General features: G+C 37.8%; 1 protein-coding gene across 1 annotated transcript; it reads left to right on the forward strand.

The window, feature by feature from the left end:
• Positions 1-7,421: 7,421 nt before the first annotated feature.
• LOC113119989 (ephrin-A1-like) lies at positions 7,422-21,164 on the forward strand. The gene is made up of 5 exons (XM_026289784.1): positions 7,422-7,712; positions 18,171-18,466; positions 19,269-19,334; positions 19,435-19,524; positions 19,766-21,164. The coding sequence occupies exons 1-5, from the start codon at positions 7,615-7,617 to the stop codon at positions 19,888-19,890; spliced, it is 675 nt and encodes a 224-aa protein (XP_026145569.1). The 5' UTR covers positions 7,422-7,614; the 3' UTR covers positions 19,891-21,164.
• The last annotated feature ends 1,435 nt before the right edge of the window (positions 21,165-22,599 follow it).

Below are 22,599 nucleotides of genomic sequence, written 5' to 3' on the forward strand. Positions count from 1 at the left end.
TAGGAAAATTGATAGGAAATACTTAATAATTTTAGTTTCTAAAACAGATCAGTACAAGTAAATAATTATCAAATATTTATATTAGAATTCACCAGAAATATTGAGGGTATGTTAAAAATATAATTAGTTAGTTAAATACTTATTTATTTTCATTAAATTAACTTAAATAATATATGTAAATTTTAGAGAAATTATTTGTTGGATTTTTAATTATTATTTTTAACCTGACCCACTCAAAATATCACTTAAATGATTTCAAAAGATTTTATTAAGTAAATATAGCTCTTTATTTTTGTGAAATTTACTAAGCCACTGAATTATTTTTTACAGTGTAGACCACACACACACTGTAAAACAACAACTGGACTGACCTCTCAAGTGTATATTTACCCGCTTTATTTGACCTGGCTGGCAATGTGAGTCAAGTGCCTTTGTTGAGGAATTCTCCTAAACAGAAAGGTTCTTCAAACTTTGCTCCAACTCAGGATCAACAAAGAGCTCAGAGTATCAGGTTCTTGAGGTGTCTCTATTGTTCTAGTTTTTTAAGGTATCTGCTGTTTTATCATTGTTCTGTCTGTCATTCATCATTCTGACCATCTATCTATCCATCTATCTATCTATCTATCTATCTATCTATCTATCTATCTGTCTATCTATCTATCTATCTATCTATCTATCTATCTATCTATCTATCTATCTATTTGTCTCTGTCTATCGCTTTCTATCTGCCTATCCACTCCTCCGTTCATCCATCAATTCATCAATGCATCTATCCATTCATTCATCTATGCATCCATCCATCTGTCCTTCATCCATCCATCCATGCATGCATCCATTCATCCAACCATTAATCCATTCATTCATGCATATATTCATTCATTCATTCATTCATTCATCCATCCATTCATCTGTTCATTCATTCATTCATCCATGCATCCATCCATCCATGCATTCATCCATCCTTTCATTCATCCATCCATTAATTCATTCATTCATTCAGCCATACACTCATCCATCCATCCAATCCAGGTTGTATATTATAGAAGTATTCAAAATACTTGCATCAAGCATGAAAAGTCATGTTTTTTATTAATTTATTTGTTTTTTTGTTTGTTTACTTTTACATTTGATGGTAACATCTGGTTTTCAATATGGTAACATCAGTAAAGTTTGGTTGTCATCACAACAGAAACATGCCTCATGATTCCATCATGACATCATTCGTACAATTTCTGAGGGAAGTGCTGTCAAATGCGATTTGTCTCACACCTAATTACAGTACAGATCCCGTGTCAGTGGTGGAAGATTGTGGTTCTGTCCCCAAACTACCTCGATTTGCTCTAAATGACTCAAGTTCATGCTTACAAACAGCTTGTTTGTACATCCAATGGAGAAATGAAATCACTTTTTAGAGCTTAAAAAACACCCAAAGCTGTCTCAGAGTATTGCCTCTGTCCGATAACATAAGTCTGAGAAGCGATAAAACTGTCACTAGAACCCGTTTACTGTGACATTTTATCAGAGAGTATGTGTGTATTTTTTTTCTTTTTTTTTTTCTTTTTTGGATTAACAGCATTTAAAACAGGAATCTTTACCGACACTGATCAGTTTAATCCATTCTTTCCTAATAGCATTAGTTTCTTACTTAATTAATTCATCATTAATCATTTATTTTATAATAATTTGATGTTTTGATAAATAAATATATTCATTTGAACAGGGAATATGTTTAACAATCACAAAATACAAATGCATGTCAGTAAAGGTTTGTACTTCATAGTGATGGAGCTCATGCTGCCCTGAAAATAGTGACAGTTTCTTGCCTCTGTGTGTGGATGAAGGTTCTGACAGGTTTAGACAGCCATGCGTGGTTGTTGTTTAGAGAGTGTGGATGGTGTGTTTGGGTTAATGAGGACACCAAGTTTAGGCATATGTGGAGTGTACACTGAGAAACACTTATCTCTGATATCTGGCCCCTGGTGCTGTGAGAAGTGTTAGACTGTGTGTGTGTGTGTGTGTGTGTGTGTGTGTGTGTGTGTACGCACATGCTGCAGTGGGGCTCAGGAGCTGCTATAATTTTAGGCAGGCTGCTGGTATTGTGCTGTGTTGGGAAGCCAGCTTGCTGTGTATCTGTCCGGGTGGTCCCCCCTCTGTTTAATTTGTCTGTGAAACAAAATGAGAGTGGGTTCTTTATGTGTCCACAAAGACCACTGCATAATATACACCGCTTCCTCGGCCGCTTCCTCTGTGTTTTACTTTAATGCTGTTATCAGCAAGATCACTGAAGTATTGACTCTTTTTTTCCAGAAGCAACAGAAATTAGCTGTGGTTTTGTTATATTTTTTCTGAATTACATTTGACCAAAATTACATTCACAGTTCTATGTAAAAAAAAAAAAAAAAAGAAAAGTCACTATGTAGGAGACTACTTGCACATGGGTTTAGTTAAAGACATGAGCTCTTGTGGTCACTTTTTGTGGGTTGAATCAATGCGTTTAGATGACTTCTCTTCTTGAGAATGTCATCTTGTGCACTGCAGGCTATCGGGTTGTTTTTGATTTTTTTTTTTTTTTTTTTAGATTGAAGAAAAATACTTGGTTTCATTAATGTAACAAATAAGAGGTAAAACCATTAACATTTGTGGATTGGAGAGTTTTATCTATCTATCTATCTATCTATCTATCTATCTATCTATCTATCTATCTATCTATCTATCTATCTATCTATCTATCTATCTATCTATCTATCTATCTATCTATGTAATGGTGTGGGGGATATTTTCTTGGCATACTTTGGGCCCTTTAGTATCAATTGATCATTGTTTAAATGCCACAGCCAGTATTGTTGCTGACCATGTCTATCCCTTCATGACTACAGTGTACTCATCTTCTGATGGCTACTTCCAGCAGGAGAATAAGCTCACATCATCTAAGACTGGTTTCTTGAACATGACAATGAGTTCACTTTACTCAAATGGCCTCCACAGTCTTTGTACATGTGTTTGTTTGTACATTCAAAAGAATTATATTTGGTTGGATTGGTGTATCTTAATACAATTTCACTTATTTGCTTGTTGAAATATTATATTATTGTATATTAGAACATTTTAGAAATATTACAATATTATCATATATTACAACTTATTAGAAATACAGCAGTCAATCATGGCAGCTTATAAGAGCATAAGTCATTTGTTTCCTTAGGGAGAAGAGGATGTTGGGAAATGTTAAAGTCCATGACTAAAAGAGATACAACCTGGGTGTGTTTTGCATTAAGTAAATCAGAATTAGATTTTGAATGGTCTTATGAGAAATGACAAAATTGTCCAGCAAATAGCAACTCCACTGGCCAGAGCTAAACATGCATCTGAAAGTACCTGGCATGGATTATCAGTGTTGCAAGAAACAAAAGAATAGCCAAAAGAAAATATTGTGCAATGCTGTGCACTGGCACAAAACAGGGTTAAAAAAAAAGTTTAAAAAAAAAGCCATAAAATGACAATTCTGACATTATTTGCTCACTTTCATGTCACTGCAAACCAGAGTGGCTCAGTGGTAGAGCATTCCGTTAGCAGCGCAAAAGGTTGTGGGTTCGGTACCCAGGAAACACACATGCTGGCAAAATAAAAATGTGTAGCCTGAATGCACTGTAAGTTGCTTTGGATAAAAGCGATTGCTAAATGCATACAGTGGGGATCGAAAGTTTTGGCACCCCTTGCAGAATCTGTGAAAATATGAGTAATTTTCAAAAAATAAGAGAGATCATACTAAATGCATGTTATTTTTTATTTAGTACTGTCCTGAGTAGGATATTGTACATAAAAGATATTAACATTTAGTCCACAAGACAAAAAAATTGCTGAAATTATTCAAATAACCCCACTCAAAAGTTTGGGAACCCTTGGTTCTTAGTACTGTGTTCTGTTACCTGATGATCCTCGACTGTCTTTCTGTTTTGTGATGGTTGTGCATGAGTCCCTTGTTTGTTCTGAACAGTTAAACTGAGCAGCGTTCTTCAGAAAAATCTTTAAGGTCCTGCAGATTCTTCAGTTTTCCAGCATCTTTGCATATTTGAACCCTTTCCAGCAGTGACTTTATGATTTTGAGATACATCTTTTCAGACTGAGGACATTTGAGGGACTCAAACACAACTAATTAAAAAGATTCAAACATTCACTGATGCTCCAGAAGGAAACAAGATGCATTAAGAGCTGGGGGGTGAAAACTTTTGGAATTTGAAGATCAAGGTAAATTGTACTTAATTTGTGTACCGGGAAACATACAAGTATCTTCTGTTGCTTACGAAGGGCAGAACTAAATGGAAAAATCAGCTCTTAATGCATCTTGTTTCCTTCTTTACTCGCAAATTACTCGCATTTTCACAGAACCTGCAAAAGGTGCCCAAACTTTCGATCCCCACTGTAAATGTTTAAGAAGATTAAAGTATATGTATTTTGGAGGATTACAGCTACAGATCATACCACAGAAGTTAATCTATAGGCAAGGTTTAAATTAGTTTCATTAGTATCCATCCCTGGATTAAATGCTACACTGTCCGGCCAATTCTCATGCCTCCAGATATCTGGCTCCCTGGGCTTAAGACTCTTATATCACATATATCAGACAAAAGACAATGCCAGCAGAAGCTGTCTAGGCACTCGCAGCATTGAACTAAATGTGGGCGAAACCTGTCTATTTGTATTTTTATTTAGCTGTTCTGAAAAAAGGTCAAGCTTCAGTGGTCTTTTCTGCTTTTTGTTGGGGGGAGAAAAAAGGTGCTTACCGGTACTTTAATGCCAAGAAAAAAAAGAATGTAGATTTTGTGTCAGATTTTGTTTAAGGAAACTTTTATACAGGTATTTCTGTACAAGTAACTTTGACAGCTTGGAAAAAGATATAGTACATTGTGACAATTTATAAAAGTCTCTATTCACAGATTAAACTTTGCCCAGGGCTAAAGGTCACTTTTGACATTGATTCTCCTCTGAATACCTTTTATAGTCCAGGAATCTGTTTCTTGGAAACAAAACCTTTGGTATCAAGGTTTTATAACATTTCTCCCTAGAGTATATTTCCTTTCTATAAATGTCAGGATATTACCATTTTATAGGGTGTATGGAGTGCATATCTATTCACGTCATCTTTATGTAACAATGTTAATATATAAACTCAGATATCATCCATGCAAAACATTGTGCCAACATCAAACTATCATTTGTGCATGGCTGCCACAGCATTGTTTCAGCAGTCTATCCCCTCTCTCTGTCTTTGATAAATGTGAGTAGTGTGTATAAAAAAGTAAGTAGAAGAAAAGGAAAATCAGTTCCATGTTACATTTTCAGCAATGCTCAACTTTATGATGCCAAGACGCTGGCCCTGATAGATTCCTATAAACAAACACTGACTAATTACTGGGTTGACATCAGGAACCTGATTCATTTGTTTTATGTTGTGCAATATTAAATGCACATGAGGAAGTCGCTGTCTGTTTAGACCTGTCCTGTCTGGCTCACCTCTTAGGACATCAGCTGTTGCAAACATCACATAGCTCACATTCTGGACCAAACTGGATTGAACTAGAAGACTAAAGGTGGTACAACAACCCAACGAGATCCTGATGGATGTGTTTCATGCAGCTGTTTCAGAGCAGTGAGGAAAGCTAGAGCGTGTTTATGCAATACATAAATGAGTCTATGATACTGGGAGTTTTTCATTATATAATGCCATTTTGACAGTGATGTAAAACAAACAGAACTTATAGATCTCAAAATAAAATTTTAAGACTGCATGCAAAACAAAAATATACCGAATATGAACAATGACCATTTGTTTCTAGGTTTATGTATTGTTTTACCATTTTTTTATCAATTATACATGATCTACAACACTATCAAATCAAGTCCAATTAGAGGCAAAGTTTTATCAAACTAAAGAGGAGGCTTGAAAAGGAACTGACACGCCATAAAACATGATTTAAGAGTACATGTCAAAAAGGAAAGAAAGAAGGAGCAGTGAATGAAACACTAACACTGACACGTGACTGAAGGGGTTTACACAAGTTTATTGGTTAGGTTACGTAAGAGCAAGATGTAAATATTATATATTTTAACTATACCTTTAATATATTGACAGAGCATTAAAAACTGATCCTTAAAAAATCTTAAGGTGTCCTGGGGAAAAAAAAGATAAGTATTGAAATTAAAAGATTAAAGATCTTGCCTGAGCTTTATAAAGTTACTACCCATAATTTTTTTAAATGTTTCTATTTGTTGGTGGGTTGAGTAGATGCTGGTTTTGTCTCAATTTTAAAAGGAGAGATAGAGGAGACTTGAGCCCCACGATTTGCTCCATGAGAGGTGCATGAATTATGCATTAGCATTCAGCAGAAGTAACTGGTGTTTTGACAAGAGTGCTAAAACGCCTGCTGGCTCTTCTTGAATCTGTCAACAGACAGTGTGTATTGTGCAATACACAGTCAAGAGTGTGTATGTGTGATAGTGAGCAAGTGGGACTACACTGAAGATGCTAGATGCACACTAGACATTTACTAGAATAAAAATTATTTCCTAAATAAGCACAGACAGCAAACAGCAGATTTTTTGTTTGTTTGTTTGTTTGTTTTTAACATTATATTATATCTAAATCTGAATATACATACTTATAGTATGCAAAAAGCAGCATGTCTTGGATGTTCAAATGCACAGTGTTTTTAACACCAAGATGACCTGCATGTATGTAAAAATGTACTTCCATTCCATGTTTAAGAAGAACTTCATCAAATTCAGCACATATTCTGAAAGTAGATATGCTTATCACTTCATATGATTTTCTATTAGGAGCATGTCATTTGTTTGACTATTCTCTGATAAATCAATTGTGTGTATTAATCTGATTCATCAAATACCCTTTTTAATTGTATAAGATACAGAGAATAAAGACAGACCAAACTGGACTGACCAAAGACTAGTTGTTGCATTTTGAGTCTGTTTGAAATTTTCAAAGCCTTGTTCTTTATATAAAAATAAAAAGTCATATTTAAAATAAAACCTTTGTTGATTGGAGGAGATGAAAGCATTTATACCCTATGTGTAACATGGGGTCCTTTTAAGAAAGCTTTAGTTTGTACTTGGTACTTGTACTTTGACTGGCCGGAGGGAATCGACACAAACTGTTTATTTTAAATCATATGATGTTCCATAACCATGTTGGATTTCTAAGTATAGATCCTATTCGTAGTTTATTCGGAAAATATGTTAACAATCAATTCCCCAAACTCAGTATGAACTGCAATGCATCTGTACTGTAGAGGGCGATCGACTGCTTCTCCGATGTGGGGAAGGACTCCTGTGTGCTGATTGGATGTTGGAGCGTTGGGGCGTGGCTTGTGCGGAGGTCTCTCAACAAAACCAAAATGCGACGCGCATAAAGTTTCATTCAGTACTGACCAGAAAGATAACAGACACGGATATTTTGATTTATTGTCAATCTTTGTAGCGCTTAGTACAAACAGCATATTAGCATCTCAAAACAGCTTAGAGCTACAGGGCTGAAGAAGAAACTTTACCTATAGCCGGTTAATTTCTTCATTTGGATTGAATCACAGAGACTCTATAATAATGGATCTGATGTGGCTTTTATACATCGCAGCGAGTATCTGCCCTTTGCTCGCCTCTGCTGAGAGACACACTGTTTTCTGGAATAGTACCAACCCTAAGTAAGTCAGTTATTTGTTATTTATTATATTTTTACCATTCTTTAATTTTCCATTCAAATTAATATCAAATTAATAAATTGTGATGAGTATAAAATAATTTAGGCTACTTAACGCTGAAACGCTGCTAGTAAGGCTATTAGTACGTTTTTGCAAACTCTAGCATCATATGGCTTTTTTTCATAGTTGGAGTTAATTATTAAAACTTTTTTCTCTTTGTGTGAATGTTTCTTTGCATTTTGTACGGTTCTTATTTTATGGTGGGAGTAGGAGACTCGTGCTTGTTTACTTTGTGGCAGCGTTTTGACGTTGTGATGTTGTTACATCTTTACCTGTAACAGATTGCATAATTCAGACACTCTTATTGCTTCATAATCTGTTGCCATCACTTTATTTGTAGCCTACATGTGATGCACAAATCTGCCTCTTAAGAAGAAGTGATGTTTGCTGGGTGTTTGCATGCTCGTTATCGTACACATCTTAACAGGAATAGTAGAAGTTATGGTTACGACCATATTGACCATAGTAAGCCCAACAGCAGTCCTGCCAAGTGGTGCTGTTAATTAATGTTGGGAAAATCCAAAAAGCTGAACAGAAAAATACGAGTAAATGTAATAATAAATACGAGGATGTGTTGAAAGTGTTGAATGTTGAGTAACTTTTCCGAATAAAACGCGCAGCGCAGAAAACTCAAATTGCCGATACGAGAAAGACTCGAACGAATCAGTTCTGGATCTTTATAATGATTCAGTTGAACCGACTCACCGATCGCTCGATGAATGGAAGAACTTTGTTTCAGGGGTGCTACTGCTATGTAAGGTGGTACAAGGTACAATTATTTTTTTTCGAGCATTGTGGGAAATGTTATATGGCAAAACATAAACTGTAGCGCATGTAAATAAATACAGGAGTATTTAACTAGCCTACTTTTTTTTTACATTTGTGTGTGGCCTTCTAAGAATAGTTTTGACTGATAATACAAAATAGGTCTACGTTAATAAAATTAGAAGAAAGAAAAAAATCATTTGAACCGGTTCACTGAAATGAACTGATTTGTTTCAAATGAATCAAATGTATTAAGGCTAAACCTAACAAATACAATGTAGGATCATTCTCAATTACAGCAGATTTTGTCATCTCTGAACAATTGGTGTTAAAATTTCCAAGACCCCAAAGACAGTGAATTAGCAGAAAACACTGACAACAAAATTAAAACTGATTAAACAGCACACATACACACACACACACACATACATACATTTAACCCATCGACACTGCTTAAAACAATAAGCATTTGTTCCAGCAGATTTAATGATTACAGTACGTCAAAGTCCAAACAGCAGTGATCATTTTATTGCCTGTGTAATCAACATACTTGCTATTTTTATTCAATATCTTAATCTTTCCCTCTTTCTATATCTCCCTTTCTCTCTTTGGTCTAATCCTGTTTTCATAGAAATACTAGAGGGGATGGGGAGGTGCTTTTTTCATGCACTTCTTTCTTTATGCGTTTCAGCATTTTTCTGCACTTCTCTTTCTTTCTTTTTTTTCTTTCTTTCTTTGCACGATACTTTTTGGCAAAAAAAAAAAAAAACATTTTTTTGCAGTTCTGTGTTCATTTCTTTCTTTTAAATAATTCCACTAATGAAATATAGTCCCTAAGTGTATAAGGAGGTTGCGTTTATATGCATTGATTTCTCTGATACACAGGTCGACTGTGTGTGTGTGTGTGTGTGTTTGGGTGTGCATAAGTCTTGGGGGAAGGTTGAATTCAGGGCCGTCAGACCATTGCAGCTGAGCTTGTTTTTTTTTTTTTTTTTTTTTTGTTGTTTTTTCAGCACGAGAGGTGATTCTGAGTCTGGTGGTGTAAGTGTGCATGTTTGAATTTGTTGGTGTATGTTTTTCATGTGCTTGCAGCTGCTTGCTGAAACACATGTGTTGTAGTGTTACTCACAGTCAATAGCTGATCAACTGGAAGGTGCGAGCTGATTAAGGAGTGTCCTGGTGAGCAGTTGTAATCCAACCCTTGTTTATGATTTACTGACTCACTCATATATTTATTAACTAAACTTCCTCTATTAAAGTCTTCACTCCCGTAGAGGGTGTTTTTCTCTGTGTTTAACCATTTGGAAGTACCACTAGTAATAGCTCACCCAAAATTAAAAAGTAAATTATTTATTCACCCTCATATTGTTGAAACCTAGAAGTGAAAATAAGTAGTGCATCATTAACCTATCATAAAAGAGCTCCAAACAGCTATAATCCAAGATTTCTGACGTCACATGGTAGTCTTGTGTGAGGAACAGACTGAGTCATTCTTCACTGAAAATGGTGATATACACTCTAGCTTCCTTCTCATGAAAGTTCGAGAGACACACACAAAGTCCAATTCATGAACGAATCATTCAAGTGGAACATTTTCAATGAAACCTTTTCTGTCAGATTCGATCATGAATCTCATACTTCCCGAATCTATGATCTGGTTTGTCACTACATGAAAGTCAGGAATTTTGGAATATAGCACATATGAATCAGTTTTATTATCTTTTATTTATGCCTTGCGAAAGCAAACATTTATTGTAATTGTACAGCAAAGAGTAGCTTGCCCATTATTTACTAATCCTCCTTTTATGTTCCACATAAGGAGAAAAAAAAGTTTTGGTTTTGGAACAACATGAGAGTGAGTAAATGATGACTGGGTGAACTAATCATTTAATATCACTTATGGATTCTAAAACTTTTCTGTAATTGTTGCTGTTGTTATTTTATCAGCACTCAAAGGCTTAGAGAGATTTCTTCTCTTTCTTTGGCCTCTCTTTCCTACCTGTTCTTCCCAAACCTCCTCCCTTTCCTCTGGCTGTGTGCCCCGTACCGCATGGTTAACTGGCACAAAGTTCAACCTCTCCTCTGCTCTTTTTCTTTAACTCTTTCCCTTGATCGTTTTGCTCTTCCCCTCTCCCATCAGTACCCCAAAACCCTCTGACCTCCTCACATTTTTGTTTCTTCTCCGCTTGTCCGCGATCACCCCATTGTGTTACTGTCTCACCCTGCAAAAAGGCCTTTTACATGGTTTAATTCAGCCAGAAATGGGGCTTTCTTGGTTTTCTACCCAAAATGTCCCATTCACTGGTGTTTTTTTTTTTCTTCCATGGAACAGGGCTTTTTTTGCTTGTGGGGTTTTGCCAGCTAAGTGCTTTTTTGTTATACGTTCCAGCCAAATTAGCACGCTCCCACAGCAGATCTGCAGGGGAACAAAACCAGGGGCTAGTGTGACCAATCGCAGGCCAGAGTTCACTGCTGAAATGAAGTGGCATTCATGCAGTGTGTCTGTCACTGTGCGTGTCTGTAAATGTGTGCGGAGAGGAGAAGTGGAGATAGAAACCGGTGATAAAGTGCCATTTTGCTTTTGTCTGCATGTCACTTAGCATTAAACTCATCAGATCTTTGCGTGCATGTTCGCTGACAGTGAGAGAGTGAGTGATGAAGTGCCATTCACTCTATGTAGCCTGTCACTCTTTCTGGTGGTCTTCAAATAGGGAGGCCACCACTCGAGCCCACCTCTCTCCCGATCTCCCGTCTGGCTTCTCCCTCGTTCCCTCTACCTTTTATCTCAGCCATAGACGCCAGCGCTTTTCATCCTTTTATTCAGTTCCTGTCCTTATTTCCTTTCCCTCTGTGAAAGAAGTAAGAAAAAGAGGTGTTAGATTTTTTTCCTTGCCTTTCTTTATTGGGTTTGGCAGTCATTACCTCCAGAGCCTGTCTCACTCCCCTTTTCTCCTCCCTTTCACCATCTCCAAGCCTATTCCGACCATTCCCTGAATCCGAATTCTGGCGATATCTGCAGAATTCAAATAGCTGTCATTCACAAAGCTCTACAGATTCCCACCCATAAAGAGTTTGTTTTTCATCTGGTTTAGTACACATTTCAATTTAAAGGATTAGTTCATTCAAAAATGAAAATTGGCCTCGTGTTGTTCTGAATTCAAAAGACTTCAATTAATCTTTAAAACAGAAATTAAGATCAAGCAAGTGCCATATTTGATCAACTCTTTGTATGTTTGTCAATCAGTGTTTATGTGTGAATAAAAGTCTAAATTAAATCTGTTCATCACATAATGATCTGAAAATAATCAGCTTGATTAATTTTGTTGACTTTTTATGAAATTTTCGAAAGCTCAAAATGTTAAATAATTTGACTTCCTAAATGGAAGGACAGAAATCTTCATATATATTCCATAAAAAAATAAAAGATGAACAGAAGTCGTATGGATTTAGAACGACTATCTCTTTAAGACATTTTTAAGCTATATAAACCCATTCCACAGAATTGACCTCTTCATTGCCTTCATCCCTTTTCCAGATTGTAATCAGCTCTTTATCTTTAGTCTTGTGAATTGAATTTGGCTCTTTTTTGCCGATTGCTGACCCATGATAATCTTCTCCAGCAGTCCTTGTTCATTTAAGCTCCTACATACAGTCCTATCGGCCTGGAGTGTTTTCTTTATATAATATGTGAAATGTGTGATATTTGTCGGATCCTAAGAGATTTACCGTATTGCGATTTCCAGACATGAGTGAGAAAGTGAACTCTGGCCAAAGGTTGAGGAGACGGTCTTTTCCCTCATCAAGCGTGAGTTTCCTGGCCAAGTGTTTTCCCGGGAAAACGGCACATCCTGCGCGTACAATAAACAATACCTTTCTCACACACTTGCGCACGCAAGCGGGCCACATCTTACACAAGTCTCAGATACACACTTCCTTGTACGCACGCATACTCTGTAAATTATTATTCTCACGAGTTAAAGGGCTTGCGAAAGTGGTCGTTTTGTCTACGGCTCTCTCTAGGGAAATAAACACGTGCCTACGCGCCCATCTCGCATTTGTCACTCATTGCTTCAATCGCACTTTGTTTCAAATATGATTTGTTAATAACAATTTCAGTAAACCAGTTATCTTTCTGTTTTATCATGTCTTTGACTGCCTCAGAATTCCCAGAATTGTTCCTTCATTCCTCCCCCAGCCCCTTCACCTCAGTTTTAACATCTTTGATGTTTAATCCATTCCTCTCATATTTAAGAACACAGATTGATCTTTTAAAAGGTATTTATCAGCGCTTTACAATCACACGCTATATATTTGTCAGGGATGTGCTGTTAAGTTTGTGTGCGTGTATTTGTTGATCTTGTTTTCACAGTCTTAACCCCATGTGGTTTTGTCTCCGCACTCTCGTTGTTTGTACTGTTCTTGAATGGACTGGTTTTTTAGATGAAGGTCTATTCCCACGACGCATTGCACGCATTTTATTACGGGACGTGCGAGAGGCCACTCCCCTTGCAGGATGCCTTTTTCCTAAACAATGCTAGGAACTACTGAAGCCATTTTCATAGCGATATGAGTCGCCTTGTATACTTCTCATTTCCCTTTACACCGAGTGCTCTCATGTTTCTTATTTATGTAATTCGTTTATCTTTGAGAGGACATCAGAGCTGAGCAGAACCGGTTGGTATAGTTGACCGGTCATGTCTGTAATTAGTTTGACAGATTGGACAAACAAGGAGTTAGATGGCTATTTCCTAAATCAGCTCTTAAGACACTGTATGAATTAAGAGTTTAAAAATGTAGCTCTTGATATTATACATAGCTTAGATGGTCTTAATAAAAAAAAAATGAAGGGACACAAACATTGCATTTCTGAGTAGATCTTTATCACACACCACCATTTCTTCACAAAAGAGGAATGAGTTCAGTCATTTGAGAAAGCAAATCTGACAACTTGATCAATGGTGCTGAGGGACAAAAGATTGAGCGGTTTGAAGGGAAAGAAAAAGATTGATGGGGATAAGATGTATGTAAACAAGATATATTGAAAAACCCCAGTGTGGCATATTGTCACAAATGGAGGAACCGGTCGGATTTGGTTGCCGTGGCAATCGCAAAGGGACAGAGTTAGTGTCCACAAGCGTAGGTCACTAACCAACAAGCCTCGAATTCCAGCGAGCTGCTCTCTGATTGGTTGAGAATGCCCTGAGGGCGGGGCTACCGGGAGAATGAATGGGGGATCAGACAGGCTTATTGAGTGCTGAGAGACGAACCGAGAGAGTGGACAGAGATGGATGGATTGAAGAAAAGATGAAAGAGTTGGTCTGGTCCGAGTCAGGGCGAGGACAAGCATAAGAGCGGCCCGCTCTGGTTTATCAAAGGATTCCTCGCTTTTTTTCCATTCTTTGCATTCTTTATCTCTCTTACACCTGCACAGTACAAAAGTTTTTTTGTGTGTGTGAAAATATAGGCAAAATCTTCCTTTCCAGGCTGAACCACCTCTCCTTTTTCCTTCTATCGCTCTCTTTCTGTCTCCCTCCAGCCTTTGTTGCATTTCCAACCAAACCACTGCACTGTAACGCTCCAACAGTGTTTCAGAACAATAAAAGAGCTTGCTATGGGCACCTCATCTCTCTCTCTTTCTGCTTGCGTTTAAACTGAATGAGGCCCCTGGCCCCTCGGCAACCTATGCTGGGTAATCCCGAGCACAGAGCACACGATGATCCTGCAGCAACTGCATTCCAAACCAGTCACCCAGAACAACGCCGCCTGCATTAGCGCTGAATTAAAACGACTGGGGCTAATGACATAGTCGTTTAAACCAGCGAACGCAGGTGTGCGGGTGAGAGTGAAGGATGGATATTTAAACAGATGCAGGGGCAGAATTTCATTAATTACCGTTTAGACTGTAGTATCAGGTGGTAAAAGCTACAAAAGATCACAGATCAAATGACAGGGACCTATTGTTGGAGCGTGTGTGTGTGTGTTTGTGTGTGTGTGGGTGGGCGTTTAAATACCTCAGATCTTCCCTTTTTAACAGGTGAATATTGGAAGAATGTTTTCTAGTTTAGTCTAGTATTAACCAACTTCCCTATATCTGTGTGTAAGTGTGTGTCTGCACTGCTGACTCCGAGTATTTCCTCACCCTCTCACCCCCCGCTGATTGCCCCCACCCCTTTCTCTGAGCGCCGACATTCCAGCAAGTGATAGAGTGTTGAAATGAGAGAGGGAGAGGGTGGATAGACAGACTTAGAGGGGCTAATAAAGAACAACAAAAACAAAACTTTGAACTAAAGATTAAGAGACCTGAGATTAACCCAGTCACCCATTTGGCATTAAGTCAATTCTTCCTACTGAGCTTTCCACTGATATTTACTGGAAGTTGAATTCAGGATGAAAAACTTCAGCTATTCATATTTTACGGTAAGCACGGATATGACTCACAAGCACCCACATTCTTTATCTGCCAGGTTTCACGTTCATAAATCAAACACAGAATTCATTCATTCTCACTTTTATTTACTCAAGTGAAAGAGATAAGGATGAAACTGGGGTGTCATTTTTTTTATATTAATTTATTTTGATATTTTCTATATATATATATATATATATATATATATATATATATATATATATATATATATATGTATATGGGTGGAATATTTTGTTTGTTATTACTACTTGTTTATTCCGTTTTAAGAATTATCTTTTATTTTAACAATGTATCACTGCTTTGACAATATAGTAGTACTACTAAAATGATTATACTAATATAAAAAATATAATACTTATAAAGCATAGATAATAATAATAAAGCATAGTCATTTGCAATATTAAAACTGAGATGTCGAGAACATTTTTAATATTTCAGCTGTTAAACCTTAATACCATTATGGAGCCTGATCTGAAGTCTGGAACTAAAAATCAGAGGACAAAACAGAAAGCCTAAATGATTTAGGTTCATCTATGGATGATCAATTTGAAGTCTGGCCCAGTATTTGTGATTAATGATGCAAGAATGAGCAAATGGCACTACTGTATGAATAAAGGCATTGATAAAGTAACTGTAGCGTTTGAAAGGACACTGACATGGGGAGCACCCGCTGACCCCTGTATTGAGACGGGGTCCTTCCCCCACTGCTTTCTCCCACCCTCCCCACTGACTCCCAGCCCCCGGGGGCTGAGGGGGGAGCAGCAAAATTGCCCCCCTCTGGGACCACTTTAATTCCAGTCTTTGTGTTTTAATTGCCCCCCCTCCCGTCCCCCTTTTGATGAACACATTGGGGCCATACCACAAACAGATTTTAATCAGGGCTTTAACAGGGTGTGTGTGTGCTGGTGTGCCAGATGACTGCTCCCAAGCATCTGGTTACAGCAGTTAAAGAATGTGAGACATGTAAATTATTATTGGTGGTGAGGTATATTTGCTTCATTCATCAAACAAAGATGCGGCAGTGTGTGACTCCCGTACACGGCCTCCAGAGAATTGAAGTGTGTGACTGGGAGTGCTAAGTTTGACTTTAAGTGTAGCTCTATGTGTGTGTGTTTGGATCAGCAGTGAGTGAAAGCAGCAGGCCACTTTAAAGGGCTATGTGTGTGTGCAAGACTAGAAGAGGTCTGGAGCCAGATCGTCTGTCCTAAGACCAAGGGGTCCCCCCACCAACAAACAAGAAAAAGAGAGAACGAGACAGACTTTGGAGACTTTGATCATCGAGCAGACGTGTGGATGTTGTCACACACCGACCGAAACACCCACTCTGGGAAATATAGCTACTGCTGTTTCCAGCAGACAAGGAGGAAAGCTGAAATTCTCCAGAAGTTAGGAGCATTAGGAGCATTTAGGCCCTTGAGAGGTTTGTGTTCCAATATTTCAGTGTCAACTGATACTTAACTCCATTAGCAAGAGTATTACACTTTCGAAAGAAAATCTGAGTGGTGATAGCTTGAGCAAGACCCACTACCATAACGCTAGGGTGTTCTGGGTGGTTCCCAAGGTGTTGCTATGTGGTTGTTAGGGCCTTCTAGACAACTACAAGGGCATTTTTTGTTGATAACTTACTAGTCCAAGTGAAGAGAGTCCATCCACAAGTCTTTATGATATTCTAGAAATGGCTTCTTGGTTTACTCCTTTATAATAAGTAACCTTTCCTGGTAAATTGAAAGTTTTTGAAATTGAAATGAAATGAAATTATTATTTTTTATTAACTATTTTTGTGAATGCATGTTATTGATCTCATTGTGAACAATTAAACAATGCATGTTAGAATCTTGAATCAAAAACTCCTCTCTGGTGACATATGCATGAATTCTCTAATCATTTAGTCCACTTAAACCCTTTTTTATTTTTCAGTCAAGTGCAAGCTTGTGACAACAATTGAACTGAACCAAGTATCCTTTTGGATGTACATCAAAAAATGAAAGAAATTATCGCTCACTTTTTTCCGCTCCTTTTAATCGCAACTTTAAGGGCTAGCAAGCCTTAACAAGGATCACTAATAAAACTTGAACTTTAATAGCAAATTTCAGACTACATTTTTAAACAAATCAGTTTTAGAGCACAAACCTGATCACCATCCAAAAATTTGTGCCCGGGGAACCCAAAAAGTTTTTATAGCTTATCTTAGACCTGCCTGATATTAAGCTCGTAATAAAAAAAAGTCTGAACCTGAGCCGACCTCAGAAGCGAACATATGGAAGCTAAAGTGGCATACGATGATAGACGGATGCATAAATAAGTCGAGAGCATTCTTTCTACCTCTGGCATTCTTCTATCATTGGGCAGCACATAAACAGAGATAGCATACTGCCAGAAGAGCTACAGGAGCAGAACCAAGAATGAAGCAAATGCTGGCGAGAGGTAGGGCGTGGAGAGGAGCAGACAGGCAGACTGTCTCCGTCGCCTCCCTCCATATGTCAAATGAAAGAGAGAAGTGTGGCGTAGACAGAGTGTGTATGACTCCGTCAACTGGAGTGCATGTGTTTATCTGTAATGAGTAAGGGAGTGTTTACCAAGCACAGATTTATTTCTCCATTTGTGTTTGTGAGGGTGAGCGTGTTTCTGCAGATAGTCAATAATCATCAACTGGTGATGCAACCTGACAGATTGCTAATGTCTTCGCGTAAATAAGACTCTGCTCTCATAAGGCAAACAAGATCAATACGTTGCACACATTCACGCCAACACATCCATGTTCCTGTCGACTCTGACCTGTTCTCTGACTACGGACTGCGTGAGGTTCGATCAGTGAACCGATGTTCAGAATAATCTATATTCATGCATCTGTCTGGGCACTTCTTCTACAAAGAAATCAACATACTCATCTGTCTTTCCATTGTTCACATTTTTTTGTCTTTTCTTCCCTGCCGTCGTCCCTTTGTGATTTGCCGTCTGGTCGTCTTTGAGATGGTATTGTAGATCAATGCAAGTGCAATTGAAAACGTGATTGCATCAGGCTTGGCATTCAAGTCAGACGTTCCGTGAAAGTTCTCTGAATGAAGAATTCTTTTCACAGATGGGATGGACATTGCTGAAGTTTTTCTCATTTTCTGCAGATCTATAGTGCTAGTTGGTCTTGTCTCATGGTCTTGTTATTTTGCGTTATCTATATTTTAATACAAAGTATTTATCACTCATTCTTTCAGGTTCCAACGGAACAGCTATGCGGTTGAGGTACGCCTGAATGACTACCTGGACATCGTTTGCCCTCACTACCCACTGGGTGAAGTGCCATCACAGGACGCCGAGCGCTATGTGCTCTATATGGTGGAACGTGAAGACTATGACTCCTGCCGCCCACAATCCTACGACCAGATGCGCTGGGAATGCGGCCACCCTTTTGCCGCACACGCGCCCGAGAAGTTCTCTGAGAAGTTCCAACGCTTCACGCCATTTACTCTGGGAAAAGAGTTCCGACAGGGCGAGAGCTACTACTACATCTGTGAGTACAGGCCTAAGCTATGAATGTAACATTTATGGTTGATCATTTTGAAGGATGGTTAGGGGTGGAAATGCTTTTGAACATCTGAAAACCCGTTATAGATTTATTGCCCCACAAACCATGCACTGAATGTTAAGTCTGTGAGTCATATTTGAGCCCTCCTTTTGCACAACAGTAATGAATACATTTCATTTCATGTTGTGGACTGCTAAACTGGCAGCAAAACCGCTACGTGTCTTTCTGGCATCTCCATGGGCTATCCGTGGGGAGTCGGAAACACAAGGAGCACAATCCAGCCAGCATGTGGACTTGAATATGGAGGTCTAGAATTAACAATGGCAAAATTCGACAACCCAATTTAGACCCTTCTAGGAAAGTGTACTGCTAAAAAATCGAATTGTGCAAACATTGCGCAGTCGAAGGTGGAGCGTTTCATGGATAAAAATGCATGAGGTCTGTTTTGACTGTGTGGAAAGATCAATGTCAAATGCAGATACAGAAAAACTAAATCCAGTTTTCACTGTTGCAGTTAAAGACAGTGGATTTGCAGCTCTGACACACTGTGAACTCTAGTGGTAGTGTGTGCCTTAAAGAATCTGAGTACAGTTGCACCACTGTAATAAAAGAGATCAGACACAGGTCACAGGTCCAGATGGCTGCTAAAGAGACTACTACATGTCTAACACTATTAACCTCCTTTCTAATTAGCCTTACCTGTCTGCTACTCATTTACTTATTTAACTCTCTCTATACTTTTATCTCCCTCATTCCTGATGGTCTTCGTTTTTTTTTTGCTTTATAGCCAAACCACTGCACCACCACGGACAGGAGTGTCTGAGACTGAGAGTGGACGTAGTTGCCAGTGATGGTGAGTATCGCCACCCTGGTGGTGTGTAGGTGAATTGGCAGGTCTTAAAACTGCAGATTTCAGTTGATCTGTGTATTTACTGGTGTTTGTTTCCATTCAGGTTCTCAAGAAGCCAGGGTCAGCACAGGAGGCGGAACCAAGGTGGGCACAGGGGGAGGAGCTCACACACCGTCTAATCGGTTACCAGCAGGTACGGTCGCGCCAATTGAGTTTTTACTGTATTTTTGATTAAATAAATTCAGCCTTGTTTAGCATAAGAGTATAAAATTAAATTAAAATATAAATGTTTGTAACAATATAAATATATATAATATATTTCAGTAAAATGAAAAACTAAACGTGAAAAATGCGTACATCATGGTCTCTGGCCTTGTCATTGTATACCATCTACAACTACTAATAACAAAATATTTATTGCTTCGCTGTTACAGATGATCCTGTTGTGGCTCTTCCTGAAGTACAGAAAAGCATGCGGACAAACTGCGCCATTTCCGTAGCATCCTGGACTGTTCTCACAACTCTACTCCCCATTTTATTATTGCTGGTCTTACAGTGAGATGAACATTGGACTAAATGACACATACAAAAGACTATAATGACGGCAGCCTGTGTTGATGGAAGCACACAGGGGTAGCTCTTTACATCCCAGTGCTGGCCACTGGGAGACGTGTACAGGAAGTGGAGCGCTCTCACACCGCTGTTTGCTGGTGGAGAATCGTAACTGGAATAAAAGGGCTTTGACCTTTTGAACACTTCTAAAGAAACAAAACAAGACGTCAGTATTTTTCTGGAAATAATGTTCATGCAAAGGGATTCCCTTATCCATTTTTTGTTCCTCATATTAACGCCGGACTACACAAAACCAGGATAAGAACAAACTGAAACAGTAATGAAGGATTTTAATTAGCACGTACTTCAAATATGGACAACCCGTTTATTCGAGTGTCATAATGAGGGGACGCAAGCCAAGAATGAGCCAAAGACCTCAACGAAGGAGCAGAGCGATCAAACCATTTATTGTTTTCTCCTGTTTTGTTGATCCAGAGAAATAATTGAGTTTCGTATTAATTTATGTAGCATCAGCTCAGAGGGTTTTATTCTCACGATTTTCTCATGATTTTACAAGACTGTGTGCTGTACCTGGATTTAACCTGGAAATGCAGCACAGAACACACACAAAACCCTTTCCCACTGAAATGGTGCTGGTTCCTGTGACGGGACGTCTGAAGAAATTAATAGAGTATGTCAGACTGAGGGCCGGCACCCTTTCAGCGGAAAACAGGGGCATCCGATACTGTTTTCCAGACCCACTGACACACTTCCATTCACAAATGCTGTGTTGTTTTTGTACATTCATTGTTTAAAGAGTTTGTAAATTATTAGTTGTGCTGCAGAACAAATTATTGTATATAGTGAGCAAAAATGTTTACTGTGTGATGAATGAGAATGAGACGTGAGAGAGGAGCAACTCTTTGGATTTCTGTGTATGTAAGATGAAAGAGAGGATGAAATTCAGAGGCGATGTGATAGTCTGTCCCGGGACGGTGGTACCCTGAGCATTTAAACTGCCAAGCACAATCAATGAGAAGTGCAGACACACACACACACACACATCTCAAATGGACAACTGGAAGGCAAAGAGTTTTATCACAGAAATCAACTTAAGTAATTTTTGATTTGTATCGGTAATTGGACAATACTAAATAATGCAAAATATTAATGATGTTAATTATATATATTACTTACCCAAATTATATGGATTATGGGGGTATATGGGGTTGCCCATGTCCAATAAAAAACAATATAATTAAAAAAAAAAAAAAAAAAAAAGAAGCAAAACACAAATTAATGTTAGAAAATGAGACACTTAAAATCATTAAATTGCAATATATATACACAGTATGTAATGCAATTTAATAATAGCAAATTATTTAATTTATACCATTTATCTTTACCTATTATTTAATACAAATTCTCAAAATTAGCCACTGTTATTGTCTTATAAATCTCAAAATGACTAGATATCTGCTGATTACTTCACCTGCATGATATATCAGTCTGTTACTACAATGTAAGTCTGCGATTTTTGTTTTAATCTACATATACTACACTACCAGGAACTGTTTGTGTGGGGAAACTGAACCGGGGTTATAATTTGAGAAGGACACACGTTTCTAACACTAATCCACTAAAGCACTATGAACAGCAGCACATACTGTATGTACACTGACTCTGACATGATGGAGCTGTCTGAGCTCAATTCCAGGCAGTTGTTTGTTTCATATACAAATAACATTAGATCACTACCATTCTTTTTTTGACTTCATTTTTTCCTCATATTCTTATTTTGTACATTTATTGTGTAAAATGTATATTATGTATATAAAGAGGATTATATAAAAAAAGAGACCTTTGATTAAAAAAAAAAAAAAACTAAAAACAAACAGTTAATGTGAAGATTCTTATGTGAAAATAAATGATATTTTTAGAAAATGCGACTGTCGCCAACCTTGTATTTTTTTTGCAGAGATGTGATGTCATTTCCTGTGACATTCACACAGTTGTCCTGCTTGTATTTATTTAGTGAATACAAAACAATGTTGTATTGGTATTCCTTCCTTTTGCCAACCGTGTCTCTTACTTTATTGTATATTTTGCTCACTCAGCATCATAGACCAGAACTATATGAGCTCATTTAAGACAATGATAATTCCCAAGCCGAGTGAAAGCACATATTGTCCTGTCTGTGTGTCAATAGGGTGAAGGATTTTGTCTCTCAGGGTTTATGTTTCACTGGTGACAGGAAAAAGATCACAATGGTCGGAGGTCAGAGGCATCAGTTTGACCATGTTTGTGGGATCCAGGAGGATAACGCACAGGTGTGACTCTTCCCTTTGTTTTCTGCCTAAACTTGGGCTTTTGCCAGATGGCTCAGTAAACATATGCACACCTCTTCTGTTATTGTCTTCCATTTTAGAAGATCTCATTCAGTTCATTCCTGTCTTTCAAACATTTTTGTGTTGACTGTGTGCTTCAAGCTCAAAACAGTATTAAATAGCCTATTGTTATATGGTTTTAAATTTAGTTTCAGTTTTAATGATAACCCTGTCTTTAATAATTGACATCTGTCCTACACTTATGTGGAATATTCTGTACGTTTTTAATGTTTAGTATTAATAACTAAGAATCAACATTTTGTCAACTAGCTACCCTCTACTAAATGAGAGATTAATTTGATCAATTTTGCAACCCATTTTTTTTCATT

The sequence above is a fragment of the Carassius auratus genome, chromosome 19 (genome assembly GCF_003368295.1).
Source record: "Carassius auratus strain Wakin chromosome 19, ASM336829v1, whole genome shotgun sequence".
NCBI classification, from domain to species: Eukaryota; Metazoa; Chordata; class Actinopteri; order Cypriniformes; family Cyprinidae; genus Carassius; species Carassius auratus.

Coding starts and splice junctions, on each gene's coding strand:
- LOC113119989 (XM_026289784.1), top strand. CDS start 7,615: ATGGATCTGATGTGGCTTTTATACATCGCAGCGAGTATCTGCCCTTTG. Junction 18,467..19,268: donor CGAGAGCTACTACTACATCT/GTGAGTACAGGC, acceptor TTTGCTTTATAG/CCAAACCACTGCACCACCAC. Junction 19,335..19,434: donor GGACGTAGTTGCCAGTGATG/GTGAGTATCGCC, acceptor GTTTCCATTCAG/GTTCTCAAGAAGCCAGGGTC.